We start from the raw sequence: 21,255 nt of genomic DNA, 5'->3' as shown, positions 1-21,255 counted from the left end.
GCAGCTGTAGTTTGGCGAAAAGGAGCCCTTAAGCGAATGAGTGGCTGGCTGTGATGGGCGCCGTCTGCCTGTTTTCACTTTTGACAGCTGACAGTTGGATTTCCCTTATCTGCTTTCAGTACATATTGCCAGTGGCTTCTAGGAAACAGAGAGAGAAATTAAGTCGAGGTGAAGGATCAGGCATCTCGTCTCAGACACTTTTCTGATCTGTAGGGAAATGCTCTCTCTGATTCTTGTTTTTGTTTTTTTAATTGCCCCCAGTCACTTGAATGTGGAATTCCTGGGTCATCCACTCTGAGCTGTGGTGTCTCTCCTGAATTGTTAATGATTTCCTGGGGCGTCCGGGTGTGCAGAAACTGCGGGTGTCATTCTTTACTTCAGGAGGAGACTGTCCCCTTCCAGCAGTGCCATCCTGAGTCACATCAGTGGGCCTCATTATATCCCAACTTCACAATTACCTGCTAGTGGCTTTCACTCCCAGGCTGACATCACGAGGAGTCTTCAGCCCGGGTTGATTTGCAGGCCAGTCTTGGTTCCCATGAATCCACTGCAGTCTTTATGAGAGACCTTGGAACATAAAATGCATTTCTCTTCCTGGAAAGCTAACTTCTTGGTAGACTCTGGTCTGAGAAATACATTAACTGCATCTTCCGGACACTGGGTGACTTCATCGTTAAAGGAGGACATTGCTTGTGATGCTTCTCTGTGCCTGCCTGTGCTCTGGTTTTGGCTCATGGCATGTCTTGGAGTTTGGCTCTGTTTCCTACCCTTTCTCCCCATTCCCTTGCCCCTGCCCTCAACTCCTGCTTATCAACCTTGACTTTCTTTTCTTTCTTTTTTTTTTTTTTTTTTCCTGGTTTGGCATATCATCAAATAGGATGCTGCAAAAGTTGTAGCTTCTCAATGATCCCTCGGTTTCCCTGTGCCCCATGAGGGGCTGGCTTGCTCCTCCTCCTCTTCCTCTTTGTCCTTTTCAGATGATTACTCTTCATTACACACAGTTCAAAGACCACATTTACCTTTAAGTTCTGGTTAATTGCTCTCTCTGTGAGGCTTGTGGAGGCGGAAGATGTCTGACAGCAGTCCTTAGACCACACATGCACCAGGAGACGGCTACAAGTGCGGCCCAACAGAAAACCAGAAACTTAGCCAAAACATTATGAGGATTTCTTTTTTTTTCCCCTCCTAATTGCAAAAACTTGAATAAACCTCTCAGCACGAATGCTGGAGACAACAGCATTGTTAAAAGGTTGGCCAGGCCTGATACAGCCAAGGAAGGTACCCACCTTCAAGCCATGTCACCGTGGAGGTGGGCAGACCTTCCGATGGCTACTCAGTGCAGGCTCTTACCTTGAAGTCATGTCCATTGTTGAGGGCCAACCAATCACGTGTGAACGAAAGTCTCGGGTGCTTAGGAAGTGACTCTGGTGCTGTGTTTCCCCAGTGCTGGAAGCTGGTCCAGGGGAAGCCCGAGGCACTGTGCAAAGGTTAGGAAATTATCTTTTTGATGTCGCTGTCACAACTAAAACCCGGTTCATTCAGACTTGAAAGTGGTAACAATATATTTTCATCCAAAATGGTTGGCCAGCTTCCTAGGCTGGCCTGTGGCCTCCCTGAGCCCAGGACTGTATTTCTACTATGTTTGCCTGTCCTTTCAGTGGGTGTCTCTTCTTGGTGTGGATGGGTTGGGTACACGGCGGCCAGCAGCACACCCTGCCTGGGAGAAGTGAAGTGTCTTACCTGCTCGCTAGGCATCTCCCTGCCCAGCCTTGCCCCCTCCTCTCATAGCCATTTTGTCACATCCCTTAATTCTCATGGTGACACCCTCCTCTTCACACTCCGAGTGGCTCGGCCCTGCTTGTCTTAGGCGCTTTGTGGGGCCTGAGCAGAGGCTGTGTCTGTAATTGGTGTGCGTAGGAAGGTTCTGGCGACATGTGAATGGGCCCCGCTTGATGAAGCAATAATTTGTGTAGAACATGCCGGGAAGCACTTAGCTTAGAAACCCCATTACAAAGGAAACTGCCAGCTAGCTATGCTAAGTCCGAGATTCCTCCTCTGACCTCCACAGCTTAGCCCCTCCAAACAAGACAAACAACCTTCCCCTACAAACCTCTTTTTCTGTGCCTAGGCTCTCGTCCTCTGTTCTGGATGTTTCGTGTTAGATGAGTGTGTTGTAGCTCTCCTGTGTCTCTCCGGCCCCTCTTCCTGTCTTGCTCTTCTGTCTGAGGCCCTTCTGTTCTCTAAACAGTCATGGGACTCAGGTGGTCTCAGCTCTCGTCTCCACGTTCCTGCTCTCAGGAGCATCTTGTGTCTGTCCAGCTGTGCAGGGGCACAACTGTCTTCAGGCTGTTTGCACAGGACAGGTTGCTGGCGTTGGGTCTGGGGTTCATGTTTCTTTGGAGGGGTGGTGGTGGTGTCTGGTGTGTGCACCAGCAGCTGCTGTCTACACTCTTTTCTGTGCCCTGGCTGCCATGTCCCGAATCCTCTGATTTCCACCACTTTTGTTTTGGGTCAGTGGTAGGAGGTTGTTGAGTTTTCACTTCAATGATTAGTAGTAAGTTTGGGGTCTCTTCACACATGTGTAGGTTCTCAGGTTTCTTTGATGCATCATTTATGTAGTTTGCTCCCTTTTTACATTGGGTTGCCGACTCCCTGCCCCCCACTGTGATTGTTCTTTGATATTCTAGGACATCAATCCTTTGTCATTTTCAGATAAAAAGGGGGCACACTAATGCTCTTTGTGTGGGAAGGACATAGCATAGCACTGGCAGAGAGGTTGGTCCTTTTAGGCTGAGTGGTACAGCCTTTGAATAACTCTTAGATTACAGTCCCAGTGCCTGGAGTCCATGATGCTGTAACATGTAGGCCCTGACTCTAGGCTAGTCTAGCTGAAACCTCTGAACTAATAGCGACTATTTGGGGGATCATCTTTCAGATGTGTGGACATTCAGGTGCTTGACATTTAGAACAGGCTGTATCCCTGCTCAATGTATTCGGTCCTCACACTGAAAGGGCAGAGTGGGTTCTTTTGGCCCTAACTGGGTCTCAGCAAATTCTTCCAAGATTCCTGGAGTTCCTGTCCTCCTTTCTGAATATATCTGTTTCATTACCACTTGGGGGTTTTGTTAAGTCAACAGCATTAATTCTGGTTCATAGGTACTTTCTTCATGGCTACTGTCCGAGAGGGTTGAGGGACCAACTGCTGCCATGTGGTGTCATTCTGCCCCCTTCCCCGAGAGCTTGCTGTTGTGGCTCTCTTTAGTCTGGGGCCTGGTGCCCAAGAGTGCATAAAACCCCATGTTGTTGACTCTCTCAGAATTTACCCAGCTCACCTCCAAATGCTTCCTGATGTTCTGTAAGGTCCGTTTGTTCCTGTGGGAAAGAGTTATGGGATGTCTGAGCTTGTGAGTTGCTTTCTGGAAGCAAGGTGGCCAGGACCAATCTTACACTCTTTGCAAGAAAATATCTATCTGAGTTTTTGACCTGGCAGGATTGTGGGGAGATGGGTTCATGGCCATGGACCTCTTGGCATCCTTAGGGATGAGTTTTTGCAGTTAACCTTGATGGGAGGTAGTATGGGTAGTCTGGTCTGCTGTGGAGGACTCTAACATTCAGCACTTGATGTGAATGAACAGTTCTGAAAGTCTTTGCTTCCAAATATCTAATTTCCTTCTCTTGCCACATGGAGGGCATAGGAAGTTGGAGCTGGGCCAACCCCCTAAGGGGACAGGGGTCTGTGAGTACTTGGCCCTGGTGCTTCCTGGAGAGCTGTCTTTGCCACAGAAGTACTTTGTGAAGATTATGGCTGCCTCAGGGCAGAGCCTTGCAGAGGGAGGAAGTAGGCTCTCAATAGGTTTTCTGTTGGGCAGCCTTTGATGATCTGAGATTCTGGAAGTTGCACTTGGAGAGATCTTGAGCCAGCTCCGCAGAGGGAAGGATGGGGAAGTGCATGCCCAAGGAACCTCCTGGGAACAAGGCCTCCTTTAGGGCTTAACTTCCGATTGTTATGGGGGACTGATGAGGCAGGCAGAGAAGTGGGGTGGTGCAGGGAGTGAGGCATGCCCTGTGGGACTTCTCTAAGGCATTAGAATTGTTGTCTTTCCCTGGTCTACAATGACTTGTCCATACCTTGAAGGTCTTGCTTTGACCCTTCCACATCTCCAGTACTAACCATTTCAACTCTGTGTTTGTTTAGGGTGGTACAGAGGCTACACCTTAAGGAAAAAGTCGAAGAAGGTGAGTCCTTTCCATTAAACATGTCTCATCATCAATCAAAACACGAGAGGAAATCAATTCCATCTTATTTGCATCTAAGAATGCTCCTTACATATCCCCCTCCTGAAAACAAATATGTGGGCTGAGATGAAAAACGACCATGAGTTGGCTTCTTTTGAATAATGCATGTCTATAGACATCACAGTTTTATCTGGGAATGGTAGTGCGTATGTATAACCTCAGTACTAGGTTAGCCTGGTCTACCTAGTAGAGACCCTGTCCCAACAAATGACATTTCAGCTAGGTGGTTAGTGCCAGGAGTGAATTGTTAAGCTGTGATGTGGTATTGACCTCTACTCATGAAAGGGAGAATTCTTTTTGTCCTGATAGAGCTTTGTATCTCATTGAACCACTGTGTATAGCTATGAACTGAGTGTAATGACTTCAGAAAACTAGAATGCTGCAAACAGTTTTTAATTTCATATTATCTTTGCTAAATTAACAAGTTTGCAAAGCTCACACATGGCCATTTTCCTCTTGCCTTATGGCAGTTTTCAGACTGGCTTAGTCAAGTTGAAAAACCCCGATTTTCTAGGGTGATTTGCATGTGTGATTCTATGAATATCTGAAACAAAAACATGCTATTACTCCTCAGATATTGCAGAGGGCACTCCCATACACAAGGCTGTGTGGCTTCAACATTCTTAGCTTCACAAAACCTAATTATGGCTCTTTCCTCTTACTCTATAATGCTATAGTATTGCAGTAATGCCCATGCTAAGCTGTGGTTAGTCTGTCCATGTTAACTTGGACGTTTTAATATCTGATTGTGTTTGACAGATGGTTCCTTTTGCTTCTCAGAATTGGCCTCTCATTACTGTTGTACCCAACTGGACTCTCTGTTGTGATCTCGAGTCTGTAATAGGGCTTTGGAAGCCCAGTGGTTTCCATGCCAGGGCTTCCCTGCTCTACATCCTCAGAGGCCTGGGCTGGCCTTTGCCAGCCTGGCTAGAGCCTTATGAAGGCTGTGAAGCTGCCCATCCCTTTATGGATTTCACTCGGAAGAGTCCAGGTTAGGGGAGCCACGGTTCAAGATTTCAAGAGGCAAGGGACTAGAAGTATTAGGGTTTCTCAGTGGTAAAAGTACTTGCCCCTGAGGACCGGAGTTCATGTTGCTAGCATCAATGTTAAAAGCCGTAAAATCAGGTGGTGGCACATGCTTGTAACTGAAGCACTGGGAAGGCAGAGACAAGAGTTCATCTGGAGCTCACTGGCCAGCCAGACTTGCCTGATCGGTGAGCTCCAGGTAGTAGTAAGAGACCTAGTCTCAAAAAGCAGGGTGGATGGCTTCTGAGGGACAGCACCTGAAGTGGACCTCCATATGCACACTCACATGCATGTCCGTGCACAGGCATCCACCCCCATGGTTAGGACTGTGGACTGACTCCCCTTCCTACTCTTTCATTACATAGGACAAAGCTGCACTGCTATGATGAACACATGCCCAGGAAGACTACTCTGTTTCCTTGGTGCTTGGTTGTCTGACCTTCCCATCCCTGTCTGGGGCTCTCTCTCCCATTCCTCTAGTGCTTTGGGACCTCAGGATTTTCTGTCTGGTCCTAGGCTACCCAGGCCTTCTACCTCATGATGCCCTAATACTGCAAAAGAATGTGGTTGTTTTCCGCTGGAGATCCCCATTGGTGGATGGGGAAATCAAAGCCTTGTAGAGACTGTAGTTTGCCTGCAGTTTTGTGAGGTACCTCCAAGCAAAGGGAGAGAAGCAAGGCTCTTAGGTGTCGTGGCCGAGAGCCCCGCATGAGCATCATCTGTCTAGATATTTATAGAAGTTGGGCTGGGCAGTTGTTCATTTCAAACCTGCAGACACGTCCCATCTCATACAGCCATAATCTCTCCTTGGGCTTCCTGATGTTGAGGGAGACTGAGGGATTTCTGTCTGTGAACCTGGCAGGGCTAGGGTGGCTTGTGTGTCGACTTACCCCCATCCAAACCCACACCTATTGGCATTACAGAGAAATGACATGCTCCGTGTGCACCCGCAGGCCATTCTGGGATATGAAAGTATCTTGGCACCTGGGTCCTGGATTGAATAACCTGGACCTCTTGATGGCTTAGCCATGACTCCCCCTCCCCCCACTCCTTCCCTTGATGTAATAGTATTTCTTTGTGTGAAATCTGCTCACTTTGCTGGTAGACAGTAGAAGCTGAGATCAGCAGTACCTGCTAGCCACATTTGGCCCTCTTTGAGTCCCATTTCCTTCCAAGCATGATTCACAGCTTGCTTTCTGGATGTCCAGTGTAGACTCTTCTTGGCAGATGTCTGGGGAATCCAATCAGAAGCTTCTCTTCCCATAATAAGTATCTTGAAGCACCAGGGCACTTACTGAATTTCTGCTCTGTGCACTAGTGGTCTCTGACTTGTGCTGCCCCAAGCCTCTGGGAGTCACTGGTTTGTTCTGCCCTGGACCCCATGAACCAGCTCTTGAGAAACTCCTGGCATTTTGCAAACCATGTCTGATGCTGCACTTCTTCCAAAGGGACCAGCTCCTTTGAGCATGGCTCTGCTGGGCCACATATCTATACATACACATGTGTTTATACTGCACATGGGAGAGTCAGAGGATGGTTAGAAATATAATCTAGCATGTTTTCCCAATATTTCTGCAGATGGGTTGAATTTCATCCCATCTTTTGGCCTTTACTATATCCATCCCATATGGAGACTGATCAGGAAGGCCCTATGGCTGTCACTCAGTATTCAGGGGACAAGTGGCAATCAGTGGTTTAAACCAACTTTTGAGGACAGTCTTGTCATTTTGCAAGGGGAACTCTGTCATAGCCCATAACAGAATTGGTTTCTAGCAGCAGACTTGTTTGGTGTGCCAGGACCAAGGTCAGTGGTGGAGGGGCAACCTATGGAGGAGAATATTTTCCTGGGCCTTTGTAAGATTGTTGCTTTGCAAACATGTTGTCTCTGTTTTCTGCTAAGACATCTGCACAGTCTGAAATACAAGCTGATTGGGACATTCTCTTCTGTGCCTCGTGTTTTCTTCGTTGTGTTGTATGTGATGCTTACACTTGCAAAATTAATGGTGAACCAACCCCCTATACCCTCAAGTTTTAGGACTATTGTTTGATTTGCAATCAGTATTCACATTGATAATAAAAACTCTCTTTCTTTCCCTCTCAAAGGGTATATTTCCTGCTTCATATATACATCTTAAAGAAGCGATTGTTGAAGGAAAAGGGTGAGTCTTGTCGTGATATTTAAGTGAAGTTTAAAATGATTGATATGCCATTGCTACCAAATACGTGGCAGGCTAAGATGCAGGGTTTAAATGGGGCTGGAGAGATGGCTCATTGGTTAAGAGCAGGGACTGTTTTTGCAGAGGACTCCAGTTTGGTTTCCAGTACCCATGTCTGGTAGTCTGGTGGCTCACAACTACCTATAACTCTAGAAAGGGTATTTGTATTCATGTACACATAGCCCCCTGCCGTGTGTGTGTGTGTGTGTGTGTGTGTGTGTGTGTGTGTGTGTGTGTGTGTGTGTGTATTTTAAGATAGTAAAAATAACTCATTATAAAAGATAATAGACATGTTTGAGCATGATAGTTTAGGAGAATAAAGGAAGTTGGGTTTCAGTCATGTTTGTCTTTGATCCATTAAAGAGTCCAAGGTCAGTGCCTTACCTGTGGTCATCTCTTTGAAGCTGAGGTCCATTAGGGGAAATGATGGCCTCCCTTATGAGCTACCCTGTTTGGCAGTGGCCATACTGGATGCTTAGCTGAGTCTCTTTTTTCCTGGAAATCTTAGGATGTGATACAGAGTTGAAGGGGTATGAACGGTTGTTAAGTTGGGACTTCATGTGTCAGCTAATTGAGGTGTATAACTCCCGGAGGTCATTAGACTGATGGGTAAGGTCCTTAAAAGGACATTCCTAGAACAGGAACCCGTCCGTGCCAGGTGTGAACTGGGGGAGACAGCATTCAAATGTTTTCTTTTTTGGTCTCTGCTTCATCTTCACACTCCGTTAAATATGTAAATTATAAAATTACTAATCATATGATTACTGCATAATGACATCTCTTTGGCTGATTACAAAATTGCCTTTCTGAGCACTGTACTTTTAACATATGAAAGGGATGGCTTGGGTTCCTGCACTTCCCCGGCGCATAATTAGAGCGAAGGGAGTAATTTAGAGGCATGGATGGTGCTGACCTGCAAGATGGCATTTGTTCAGACAGACAAAATGTTTTGTATGCAAAATTCTAAAAAGAAAGTTGAGAAAGTTTTACCTTATGACGGAAATAACTGAAGTGTACATTTAATGTGCCTCTCCCTGCCAGGGTCAAAATCCTTATATAAGTTGGATGTACAGGAGTCGTGATTTTCCAAAAGCATTTTAAAGTATGTTAAAGTGTGTGTTTTTACATACTCTCATATAGCTGCATACTATTAGGGAAATGTGGAATTACCTGGATTCTGCCAGCAGGCACACAAGGCCCGCCGGTCTTCTGGGATCAGGTTTCAGTGTGGTGAGCACCAAGAACGGTGTGAGATGAGCAGTGCACAGGTGTCCTGAGGATGCTTTTGGCTGTCAGCCTTTGTTCCCCACACTTCTTTCTAGGCTCTGACCTTTGCTCCTGTATCTGTATCTGCCTGCCTGCCTAGCTGTTCCTCTGTAAAGTTCTTCTGCTGGAGGACCTGACAGGTCACCACTATCTCTGGCTACTTGCAGACATGTGCTCTCTTATCTGCTGGTCCTTCCTCTTGTCCAGTACTGACTTGACCACTCCTTCACTTCATTCCACTTGCCTATTTTCAGATTTATTATCATATTGTATTTATTCATACTCTATCCCCCCCATTACACACTTACACACACACACACACACACACACAATCTGTCTGTATTACCTGCTCTTTCTCCCATGATTTTTTTTTTTCTTTTGTGCCCTCTTTTTCCATGTCTTCTCTCTTGCCTGGCCTCTCTCTTCTTTCAGAACCCTGGCCACCATCCCTCCCTTCCTGTGTGTTCCATGCCTGTGGTTATAATAATGTTCTTTTTATATTTTGTCATAACAAAGCAATTCCCATCTTGTCCCCTCCTCTCTGCTGACACAGCATTACCTGCAGCAATGGATACTATTGGTCACTATTCGCTGTGAATCCCCCTGTGGGCACTGAGGCCCTTACATCCTTCCTCATTTGCCCCCTCACACACTACTTTCAGGATTAGGACATTTCTGTTGGGCTCCTCCCTGTGATACGGTCTATTTCTCTTGCATCTTGAATGGGTCTCTCCTTGTAGGCATTGCTAGAATCTGGGCTTCTAACCGTGATCTTTTTTGGACCTGTGGTTCACTTGGGCCGAGGTTAGTGACCTAAGAATCTCCAGTCAGGAGTGGTGTCACATGCCTGTAATCCCAAATCATAATTGGGAGGTAGAGGCAGGAGGGTCAGGAGTTCATGTCATGGCTACATGGGTTACATGTCACCGACTCACTCCCCCCAACCACTACCCCCTCCCTAGAAAACCAGAGTCACTGCTTCTGACTCAGTGCCTGCTCTACCCAAGTTACTCTTATAAAGAATGATCTTAAATAAAAAAATAGTGTGCATTTATGGTGCCTCATGTAGTATTCTGCAGCACATGAACATTGTAGAATGGAAGTCCGGGCTAGTTCACACAGTTAGTTATGAGAGGCTGCCTCTGGTCATACTCATCTGTGGCAAGAACACTTGAAGTCCGTGCTTGTAGCCATGTTTAAGTTTATAGTGTGTCCTTAGTGACACCAGTCACCATGCTGGACAGCACAACTCTTGGGTTCATTCTCTCTGTTTAATGATGTGTCCTTTCTCCAGCATGTGTCCCCTTCCCATGTACTGATGCACACAGCCCCGGACTCTTTCTCTCCATCCTATGTTCTCACAGCAGATGGGCAGGATGTTGGTACCATCCTGATCCTCTTCCTTCCTGGCCTTGTGACTCCCTCACACTTAACTGATGCTCAGCTGGGACTCCTCTCCATCCAATGGTTTTGCCCATAGCTAATAAAGCAGACACTGTTGTCTGTGCCTTCCTGACCTCTGCCACAGATGACTGATGTGATTTTTAAAAACCAGGGAAATAAGTACCACAAAGTAATGCATATATTGATAAAGAGCTAAAGCCAAGTTGAAGGCTAAGTCTTTTGGGGTAGAAGTAAAAGGTCAGTGAGTAGTCATGGGTGTGACTGGATAGAGTCTTCGAGAACACTTGAAAGCTGTAATCTTATTCACATTTCAGCAAGGATAATTGCTCCCTGCATCATCATATAATGAGTTTTATACCTGATCGGAATATAAAAATAATCTTAACTTCAAACCTGCATTTTAATGGTGCACACCTACTAGGAGTGGTTTATGACGTTCTGAGACAGATGGGCATACACATATCCTGAATATACTTTCCGCTTCTCAGCCCTTTGCATTCTGAAGACTTTCGATGGCTAATCTTTCTCTTCTTCATCTTACCCCACCACACAAGTTGTATAGCTTGCAGGCAGGGCAATATGTAGACACTCCCATGTTCTGTACAAAGAACTTGTCATTCATAGATGATGTCCCTTCACACATGTGAGCATAATTGTATTTGTGTATTTTCTCTATTTGCTTAACCACTGAGCTCTCAAGCTCCTGTAGGGACTTTTCAGGTGCAGCTCTCAATAAAGCCACAGAATCAGCTATTCTCTCCCTATTTCATGCCAGGCAACATGAAACCGTCATCCCAGGGGACCTCCCCCTCATACAGGAAGTCACCACAACACTTCGAGAGTGGTCCACCATCTGGAGACAACTTTACGTGGTAAGAAAATGGGATGCTCCGTTAAACCTTAAAAATAGAGAATGGTGTTTTTGGTCCTTGCACCAACACATAGTTTTCCCTCCCTGGGAACCTGGAGAGGAGAGCCTCTGAGGCAGGGTCTTGCTTCTCAAGGACAGAGCAGGCAATATGGTCATTGTTCTGGCAACTCTTGGGGACCCTGCGGCCTTTGTTGTTGTATTGGGATGCAGTTTGCTCACTGGTATTGAGTAAACTAAAGTAAAATGGAAGTTGGTCTTAGATCTCTCATGCTTTGTGTTATGTAGCTGCTGTCAGGCCTTTGAAGGAGGCGACCAGTTGATGTCACCTCTGAGTGTATATTTTTATCATGAAAATTAAAATCTACTTTTGCACGGAATTCACTTGGTTTTGAAGACTTAGTAGAGAATTACTATTGATTATTATATTTTTGTCACTGACTACCTGCAAGTGATGGGTCTTATGGTCTGAGGAATATGATAGTTTTGATGGATTGTGTCCGAGGTGAGGTGGGAACATTTCAAATTCTGGCTCTGCGAGCAGTTGTCCGGTTCTTATTAATGCAGAGATGTCAGCTCTCTGACATCTTCCATTTCATTTTCCCTCGGGGCATTTCTTTGCACATAAATCCATATTTGCAGAAGATTACCTTTTGTTAAGCCCGTATTTCTATTCAGAGTGTTGATTTCTCATATGCTAATGTTATTATCACCGAGCAAGGGCCCTGGAGGAAGTCAGTGCGTTAATTTCTTGGGAACATAGAAAACTTCCTAAAGTCTCCACAGCTGTTCGCTGGGCAGGCTTGTTTTTGATTATACAGTGGTTTCCTATAAATGCACAGTAATAAGCACTTGTGGTAATTGTTCATCAAACGTACTCACAAACCTAAAAGCGCGAAGTTAGCCATGAATGTTTTGTGTAAATCTGAGCAATTTCATAGTCGGTATTTCATGTTCAACTTAGCAATTTTTAAACAAAAATATGATCACACAACAAACAGGAGTTGCCCTGGACTAATCCATGAGTGGACGGCATTGGTCTGTGTTGAGGAGTCAGCACCCTGAACCATCCCCTGATTCCTTCTACACATTGCAAATTCACCTCGGACAGGTTTAGATTGTTAGATTTGTACAAGGCCAAGTCAAAGGTGGCTCTAAATATTTAGATGATTCTTTTAGTTCCTCTCTGGTTGTAGCCTTGTCAGGAAAACACGTGTGTGTTTTATAGGTTATTAGAGAAATGGGTCAGGGGTTAGTGAGATGAAAAGACACATGTTTTGCAGTGAATCCTTAATTTGGACTTCTTTTAGCTTTCATGTAAGGACTCAGAATTAGGAGTCTGGCATGTTGGCATGCATTGGAAGGTGGGTGGAGGAAGAGAGATTAAGCGTTGATGGCTGAAGTTTCTGCTGTGTTCCACTTTCTATAGTTCTTGGCATATTTTCAGATCTCAATAAATATTTGTTGAATAATTGAAAAAAAAAACTTTAAGAATGAGGCTAGCCTAGGGCTACATGAGGCCCTGTCTCAACAACAACAAATAAGAACAAAGGCAAATAAAGGAAGGAAATAGAATTAGAGTAATGTTGTAAAAACAGCGTAGAGATGGCTCAGCAGTTAAGAACACTTTCTAGAGGACCAGAATTTGATTCCCAACACGTGTGCCAGGCAGCTCATAACTCCAGTTCCAGGGGGTCAGACACCCCCTACTATCCACTCTGCACACGTCTCTGCCTCTCTCTGTCTCTCTGTCTCTCTCTCTCACACACACACTCACTCACTCACACTCACACTCTTGCTTTGTGTTCTGTAGCTGCTGTCAGGCCTTTGAAGGAGGCGACCAGTTGCTGTCACCTCTGAGTGTATATTTTGATCATGAAAATTAAAGTCTACTTTTGCACGGAATTCACTTGGTTTTGAAGACTATAATATAACAATATAGCTCATAGACTATAAAATAACTTGTCAGAGTGCTATGTGTTCGGTAGGTGGTAGGGCTGTTTTAGAAACTTCTAGAAAGAAGAGTTTCAAATGGTTTTCAAATAGATAGGGAGTGGTTCAGATAATGTAGAGTGGCACTCATTTTTTAAAACAGCAATTCCACTTTTTAATTTTTGATGGAACCATGAGGCTTAAATATAATTAAGTCCTACTTTGGTGCTCAGAGGCAGAACATCACAGACACCCTTAGTCTCCTTGATGAGTTATACCAACAATTGCAGACCTAATGGTTTATTTATTTATTTTTTTGAACTGCACATCCAATACACAAAAGGTGAGAAGGGCCAGTTCTCTTTTGATGTAGAAGCAACAAGAATACTCAAGTAGATACTTGCTGCCACTATGTGAATACTCATGGGTAGATACTTGCTGCCACTATGTGAATACTCATGGGTAGATACTTGCTGCCACTCTGTGTTGTCAGGGCCGCAGTGTCCCAGGGAAGGCTGGTGCTGGATGGCCTATGTGTCAGCTGACAGCATGGTTTTGGGGCCCAGGCTCAGGGTATTTTGACGACTGTCTCCAGGTGAGCAGTGGGGTAGCACAGTCGTGGAGAGTTGGATAGTCAGTGTTTCCAGGCATGTCCAACCTTTTGACATTGTGACATGCCAGTCTTTGTTAACTACAAGTTTCAGGCTCCACAATGGAGCAATGATGTTAGAAAAAAAAAAAATGGATCCCCTTATGTTTTAAGTGAGTTAATAGTTTTGTGTTAGACCACATTCACAGGGGTCCTTGGCTGCATGGACACACCTTCAAGCATTGACTGTGCACAGGGTGATGCTGGGAGTTCTGGGCCACGCTGAGGCTGAAGGTCCTGTTCTTGCTGTGTGTTCTGTACTTGGGAATGTAGGATGCAGGCTGGGGAGGTGTGTTATTTCTTATTCTTTCAGTGTTTCATAGGAGCCAAATCCTATAGAATGTGTTCTATTTGACGGTCACTTTTCATTTGACAGTCACTGAATCCCGGGAAGCACTGTATATTCTGTCTTTGTGTTTGAAGAACTACCCATTTGATAGGATCTGTGCTTTTTTATTGAAATCAGACTCTTTACAGTTGCCTTTTCTCCCCCCTCTATAGCAAGATAATAGGGAGATGTTTCGAAGTGTGCGGCACATGATCTATGACCTTATTGAGTGGCGGTCACAAATTCTTTCTGGAACTCTGCCCCAGGATGAGCTCAAAGAGCTGAAGAAGAAGGTCACAGCCAAAATTGATTACGGAAACAGGTTTGTTTATTTAAAAGATGATTTCATGCTTAAATTGTCCAATGTAACAGCACAGCCCTAAGCCAGGAGGATGTCTCTATTACATTTTATCATAAAACCAAATTTCTAATATCAAAGTAATGGAGTGGCTTACATTCTAATCTGGCTCACTGAGCCACCCTTGAAACCTTTGCTTCAGGTCTTTATTGTGTAAGTGGTGGAGCTAGAAACTGGCTTGGGGTAGCCGTTGTTTTTTGCTGTTTGGTCTCACCCCTCTTGTGAGCTCCAGTACGCTCTTACGTTCTACTCACAGCATTTGACATTGAGTGTAGATGGGCGGTAGTGAGTCCTAGATTATCTCCCTTGGTCTGAATGCCAGACTAGATGTTAAGAGTCACCATGGAACTCATCCCTAGAGTTGATGGGCTTGATCTCACAGACAGAAGCACAGCTTTCTTAAGTTTCTCTTGAGATCAATTACACATCTTGTTTTGGAAATGTTTCCATTTAGGGGAAGCTTTCACCCTGGTTTACTTGAGTGTCTTGAAGGATGGCTCACTCACTCCTGAGGAGAGCATGCTCTGTTGTTACCTGCCAGGAACATGACTGTTTTGGCCCTACTTCTGCTGTATCAGTAGCCATGATGATGTCATAGCCTTTCCCACCTGGTACCTGTTTGCTTGTCTATATGATGTCAGAGCTACAAGAAGCCTTAAAAGTGACCAGGTCCTGTGTTTCCCTATGCCTCTTTACCTCAGAATCGCTTGGGGAGTTTTCACTATACTGAATGTGGGGACCCACTCCTGGAATTCTGAGTTCTGTTGTTTGGTGCTAGGTAGAGAGCTCAGTCAGACTGCTGTTCCGGCAGTGGGCAACTTAAGGGTGTGTGGTCCACACCCTTCCCCATTTCTACACCTGAGAATGTGGAGGTGAGAGCAGGACTTGCCTCTTGCCCATCAGCTCAGTGGATCCTGAGGTGAACCATAGGACCTTTCTGTAATAACTGAATTATTCCATAATTTTGTTTCCTGGTAATCCCCGCCCCCCTTCTCCATGTGTGAAAGTTCCCTAATGCCCCCATTATGTGTGACTTTATTTTTTTATTTTCACCTCCAAGGCCAGAGAGATTCCAGGTATAGGATATTAGATACTGTTTCAATGAAACCCATTACAAGACCCCCTGTTTACAAAAGCAAACCTTTGGAACTCTGATTTAATTTTCTATTGGAGAAGGCTGTTTTTGAAGTCAGGTTCAGAGACCACCTGCTTCATCTGGCTGCAGGAAACAACCTAAGTACATTACACTGTGGAACAATCTTGTTAAGACAGAAAGTGTTTCCAAATGTAATTTACTGCTTTGATAGGAAATACAACCTTATTAAGACAAGTTTGCCTGAGGACTGCAGGCCAGTATTCCTCTAAAGCGCGATGCTCTCTACTGATCTTCCTATTTCCTCTTTTAGAAAGTAAAGTCATAATAATAATAATAATACAAATACAATAAAAGTGGAGGATGTTTGAGTTTAGGCTGGTCTTGTCTTTTGGGGAGCAGTTTGTTGTTCTCATCATTATCACTTATGCATTCTTCCTTTTCCCTTTAACCTGAGCAGGGGTGGGGTGGGTGAATGTCCCGGGAACTGTGGAAAATGTGGTCGAGGTCATGTTCTGTTTCTCTACAAAGATGGCCATGTAAAAGACCACACACACACACACACACACACACACACACACATACACACACACACATGGAGACAAACATGCACATGCCTATACTCAGATATACCCAGACAGTTCCACAGCCACACTTACCCATAGAAACCTGCGTGCACATCCGGACACACACAGAGATACAGAGACATGCACACACTGATTTCATGGGGAGATGTCCAGCCCCTTCTGTAGACCCTTTGCCATCCTACTGGGACTAGTCTCTAACTTTGTTACAGTTAGACCAACACTCCTCAGCTGAACGAGCTATGTATTGATTGCAGAGACCAATGCACACTGGTTGATGTGACCAGCTACCTTATATGGTGCTGGTAGTGTGGCAAGAACATGTCCATGCCATCTTCCTTACTCTTTAGATGTTTGGTCTCAGTCACATAACTAGTTTCACTGCACGTTGGTTTCCTTTTTTTTTTGTGAAGTGGGTCTAACCAGGCTTTCTGTCTGGACTGAGGTGATAATGACATCACATGATACCCATGGCAAACTGGCAAAGAGTGTAGCTGGAATTTTTCTCCTATGTCCTGCCTGGCTCCCGGGTCCTTGAGGTCCCACAGCCACTCAGACCCAAATGAACACACAGAGGCTTGAATTAATTTTGAATTGTATGGCCTATTGGCTCAGGCTTTTCACTAGGTAGCTCTTACATCTTAAATTAACCCATTTCTATAAATCTATACTTTGCCACATGGCTTGTGGCTTACCAGTATCTACATCTTGCTTCTCATGGTGGCGGCTGGCAGCATCTCCTCAGCTCTCTTTCTTTCTCCTTTCTCCTCTCTAGATAGAATGTCCTGCATAATCCTATTTTGCCTCGCCATTGACCAAACAGCTTTATTTATCAAGCAATCAGAGCAACATATTTTCACAGCATCCAAAAAGACATTTCCCCATCAAAAGGGCTTGATCTGTATCTTCCTTGAGGGGCCCTCACGAGGTATGGCCTGTAGGGCCTAGTGGTTGGGCCTCCAGTGTTGACCCATACCACCCACTTACCATTGACCATGCCCACACAGTGCTGACCACACAACATTGGCCTCACCCACATCAGAGCTGACTCTATTTGTATACCATTGACCTCATTCACACAATGCTGCTGATCCCGTGGTATTGGTATTGACTTTTAAAGTAGGGTCAGGGCTGGGAGGAGTTGGTCAGATTTGAGAGGTTTTGCTTTGTTAGTGAGGTGTGTTATAGAGATAGCTAGTGAGACCTTGCAAGGCTTTCTGCCCTCATGTGCCCGTGCAAGATATGCGTGTTCAGGGTGCAGTAGTGAGCGCTGATTGGCCACACCTTCCACAGCTATTAGTCATGCACACTTCACTTGCAGTTTGAAGATCTGTGAGTTCTGATTGGAAGGTGAAGGCTTTATTGAAAAGGCAGGCAACTCTGAGTAATTCTCATTCTCCCATTGTGACCCATTTTGAGTTATAGAAAGCAGGGCCACAGAATGATGTTTTCTGATATTTGTGGATGAGTCCCAGTCTCTGAGGCATTTTCATGGGCTCAGCAACTGAGGCTGACATAGAGCTAGGGGATTCATTCCCTTGGTTCATCCTCTCTCCACTCTGGATTCTTGGTATTCTAGAATTCTTGATTTGGACCTGGTGGTGAGGGATGAAGATGGGAACATTTTGGATCCAGAACTGACTAGCACCATCAGTCTCTTCCGAGCACACGAAGTAGCTTCTAAACAAGTGGAAGAACGGCTGCAAGAAGAGAAGGTGAGTTTGTGTCTTCAACGTGCGCTTTGCACGGGGGTTGTGTTTCTTAGCAACTGCGTTGAGTTTTAGAGGATGTCAAGGAAGCACAGAATGGGCGCTAAAAAGACCCCACCACCACCACCAAAAAAAAAAAAAAAAAAAAAAAAAAAAAAAAAAAAAAAAAAAAAAAAAGCAAGTGCCCAGTGTGTTTCAGAAAAGGAGGAGTGGGATGAAGCCAAGTGGTATGACACCACTTACTAATTTAGCAAGTATTGGTCAGGCATCTGCCGTATTCCAGAGACTGGGGACCTAGTGAAGAGTCAGACACAGATTCCTTGGTGGCATCATCCTAGCGAGAACCCTAAGTTAAAGCTAGCCGCTAATCCAGCAACCAGTTTGGTGATAGGACACTTGGACGGCCCATGGCCTTGAGAACACTCAGTCTGTGCTGCTGCAGGATGGCTGTGTGGTTTGAGAGCACGCAGTGGGGACACAGAGTGACTGAGCAGCATGGCTGAGTGGAGGCAGGTGGCGGTACCTCTTCCCTGTTCTATAGGGGACTAAAAAGAGCAAAGGGCTGTCATCCAGGTTGCTCACATTGGCTTTCTCGCTTTCTGTTTGTAGTCTCAAAAGCAGAATATGGACATCAACAGACAAGCGAAGTTCGCAGCAACCCCGTCTCTGGCCTTGTTTATTAACCTCAAAAATGTGGTTTGTAAAATAGGAGAAGATGCCGAAGTCCTCATGTCTCTTTATGACCCCATGGAGTCCAAATTCATCAGGTAGGTGACTTCAGTTACTTTCCTCATTGCTGTGACCAAAATCCCCAACAAGAAGCATCTTCATCAGGAAGGCTTTATTCTGACCCACACTGGGGGGATGTGGTCTAGCATGGTCATGTCCTGGCAGTGGAAGCAGCCCTCAGCTGAAGTAAATGTGCTGATTAGGGTTTTGTCAACTTGACCAAAAAGCTAGAGTCATCTGGGAAGAGGGAATCTTTAATTGAGAAAATCTCTCTATCATGTCCTGTAGGCTAGTCTGTGGTGCACTTTCTTGATTGATGACTGATGCGGGAGGGCCCAGCCCACTGTGGATGGTGCCACCTGTGGGAAAGTGGTCCTGGCTCACATAGAAAAACAAGCTGAGGAGGCAATAGAGAACAAGGTAGTAAGCGATGTTCCTCCATGGCCTCTGCCTCAGTGCCTGCCTCCGAGTTCCTGCTTTTGAGTTCCTGCCCTGACTTCTGGTCTGGAAGGACTGTAAACTATAAGATGAGATAAACACTTTGCTCCCCATAGCTCTTCAAGTCCTGCTGCTTATCACAGCCATAGGAAGCCAATGAATTTACCCTTCAAGCATCACCTTTGGGTTTTGCAAACTTTTGGCCTAGGAATGTCTTCTGTGACATTTGCCTCTTTGCTGTTTCTCTAAGCTGGTTGGCTAGTATATGTCACATGAAGACTCATAATAAATATCTGTTGAGCAAAAATACTGTAAATACATTGGTCCTCAGTAAAACTTTCTCTTTATCCTGATGAAAAAATTATGATTAAACTATGTGAAATGTGTGCGTATCTACGTATATCTATGTATCAACACTCCTATAATTTCACTTGAACTATCAAAATTTAAACATGTAGTATTTGCAGGAAACAGAACGCACAGGTAATTTTTATTCTCATTTCTGGTAAGTGCTTTCTTTAATTTTGATGGAGATGCAGTTTGCATTTTATGGCTTACTTCGCTTTTCAAAGGCTCTGAATTAAATATGCATTGTTCCAAATTGAGTACACAGCTCTGTATTGTTGTCATTCTGAATGCACAGAGAAGCTTTTCACATTATAAACATTGAGATGTCATTCTCAAATATTTCTGTTACACGGATAACCCATGTTGTAGAAAGGGAAAGGGCTGTTCCTTCAGTGCCTACTTGGCAGAGTCTTTCTTGTGACCTCAGTGTTTATAAACTCACAGTCAGGTGCATAACGGACCCCCATGTTGTTAATTATGAGGCCTTATGGGATACACTGGGTACCTGTCTGTGTTTGGAAGATTAATTTACTTTTTTTTTTTTTTCAAAGTGAAAACTACCTGGTCCGTTGGCCAAGTTCAGGATTACCGAAAGACATCGATCGGTTACATAACTTGCGTGCTGTGTTTACGGTGAGTCCATCCATGCTCACCCGTGGGCTGAGTGTCATTGTGTCCTGCTCTTCTGACTGTTTTAGGGAGACTGAGGGTCTGGGGGTGGCTGTGACACCAGCTAATCCAGGAATCACTGAGCCCTTTTTGGAAGTTCTGAGCTTTATCTTTGTTTACCGTCACTATGAGGGAGATTACTTCTTCTGCCCGGAACCTGTCTCTTTGGCTCATGTCTTCAGTTCACTTAGCTAAGTGTCTGCTGTTCCTTTATTTCTTCTTGTTATGTGAATAACATTAAAATATCTTAGCTGGTCTGAGAACGGACTCTCGGTCCATTTTTACGTCCTTTTCAATTGGACTTGGGTTGAATCATGGTTCTCCATAATAATTTAAGGAAATTATTATTTCTAGGATCTTGGAAGCAAAGACCTGAAAAGGGAGAAAATCAGTTTCGTCTGCCAGATCGTCCGCGTTGGTCGCATGGAGCTGAGGGACAGCAACACAAGGAAGCTGACTTCTGGGCTGCGGCGACCTTTCGGCGTGGCTGGTAAAACCCATGTCCCTGTTTTTCCTTGAGAGTTTCAGACCGTTCAGTTTGAGGAAGGACAGCGGGACCACTTTGATTTATGCACTTGGCTGCTGGAGATGAAACAATGTGTTAGTTCTTTTTTCTACAGTTTGGGGCCCCCGCTTGCTGTGTCTACAATGCTTCAGATTCAGATTCAATCCAGTGTAGTTTGAAAGCAGATCCCAGCTTTTACTGGGAGAGACACTGAATCACTTGCCCACACTGTGGAGAAGTCAGCACTGGGGGGCTTGCTGGACTCAGTGCTTGATTCAGTAGTGGACAGGCACAGCCTGGCTCTATGAGGATGCAACACAGCCAGTGTCCCCATCTCTGCTTTGTGTTGGTGGCTGTACAAGAAAGTGAGGGCCTGGTTATCTGTGTTGAGGAAGGATAAGTGTCCCCACTAGGTGACTTCTTTCCACGTTGTCAGTGGCTTTCTTCATAATGGGGAGAAGCAGTTTTCTTTATTAGAGTCACAGGGGAATTTTTTCACCCACTTCTCTGACACTCAATGTCCCTGGTTTTTAGGAGTCCTGTTGTTCTAGTTTCATCCTGTTGCTGTGATAAAACACCATGACCAAAGCAACTTATAGAGGAGAGAAAGAGAGTTTATTTGGCTTCCACTTACAGGTCACAATCCATCATGTTTGGGAAGTCAAGGCAGTTCAAGTCAAGAAGTTCATGGCAGGACCTATGGAGCACCTGCTTGCTAGCTCATCCTCTGGCTTACTTATGCTTATGTTCAGCTAGTTTTCTTGTATAGCTCAGGGAATGGTCACACCCATAGTGGGCTGGGCCTTCCTATTTTAATTATGAATCAAGACATCCCAC

The 21,255-nt window shown here is 45.0% G+C and overlaps 1 protein-coding gene across 2 annotated transcripts in view; it reads left to right on the top strand.

The window, feature by feature from the left end:
* Dock1 (dedicator of cytokinesis 1) overlaps window positions 1–21,255 on the top strand; it is a 514,664-nt gene that overhangs the window by 55,941 nt on the left and 437,468 nt on the right. For both annotated transcript variants that reach the window (XM_028868987.2, XM_028868996.2), the window contains exons 3-10: window positions 4,196–4,236; window positions 7,426–7,481; window positions 10,984–11,080; window positions 14,159–14,307; window positions 17,600–17,735; window positions 18,339–18,496; window positions 19,796–19,877; window positions 20,268–20,403. In XM_028868987.2, the coding sequence (XP_028724820.1) occupies window positions 4,196–4,236; window positions 7,426–7,481; window positions 10,984–11,080; window positions 14,159–14,307; window positions 17,600–17,735; window positions 18,339–18,496; window positions 19,796–19,877; window positions 20,268–20,403 (855 nt within the window). The remainder of the gene's footprint in view (window positions 1–4,195; window positions 4,237–7,425; window positions 7,482–10,983; window positions 11,081–14,158; window positions 14,308–17,599; window positions 17,736–18,338; window positions 18,497–19,795; window positions 19,878–20,267; window positions 20,404–21,255) is intronic.

The sequence above is a fragment of the Peromyscus leucopus genome, chromosome 1 (genome assembly GCF_004664715.2).
Source record: "Peromyscus leucopus breed LL Stock chromosome 1, UCI_PerLeu_2.1, whole genome shotgun sequence".
NCBI classification, from domain to species: domain Eukaryota; kingdom Metazoa; phylum Chordata; class Mammalia; order Rodentia; family Cricetidae; genus Peromyscus; species Peromyscus leucopus.
This window is presented reverse-complemented; position numbering and strand designations above follow the sequence as displayed.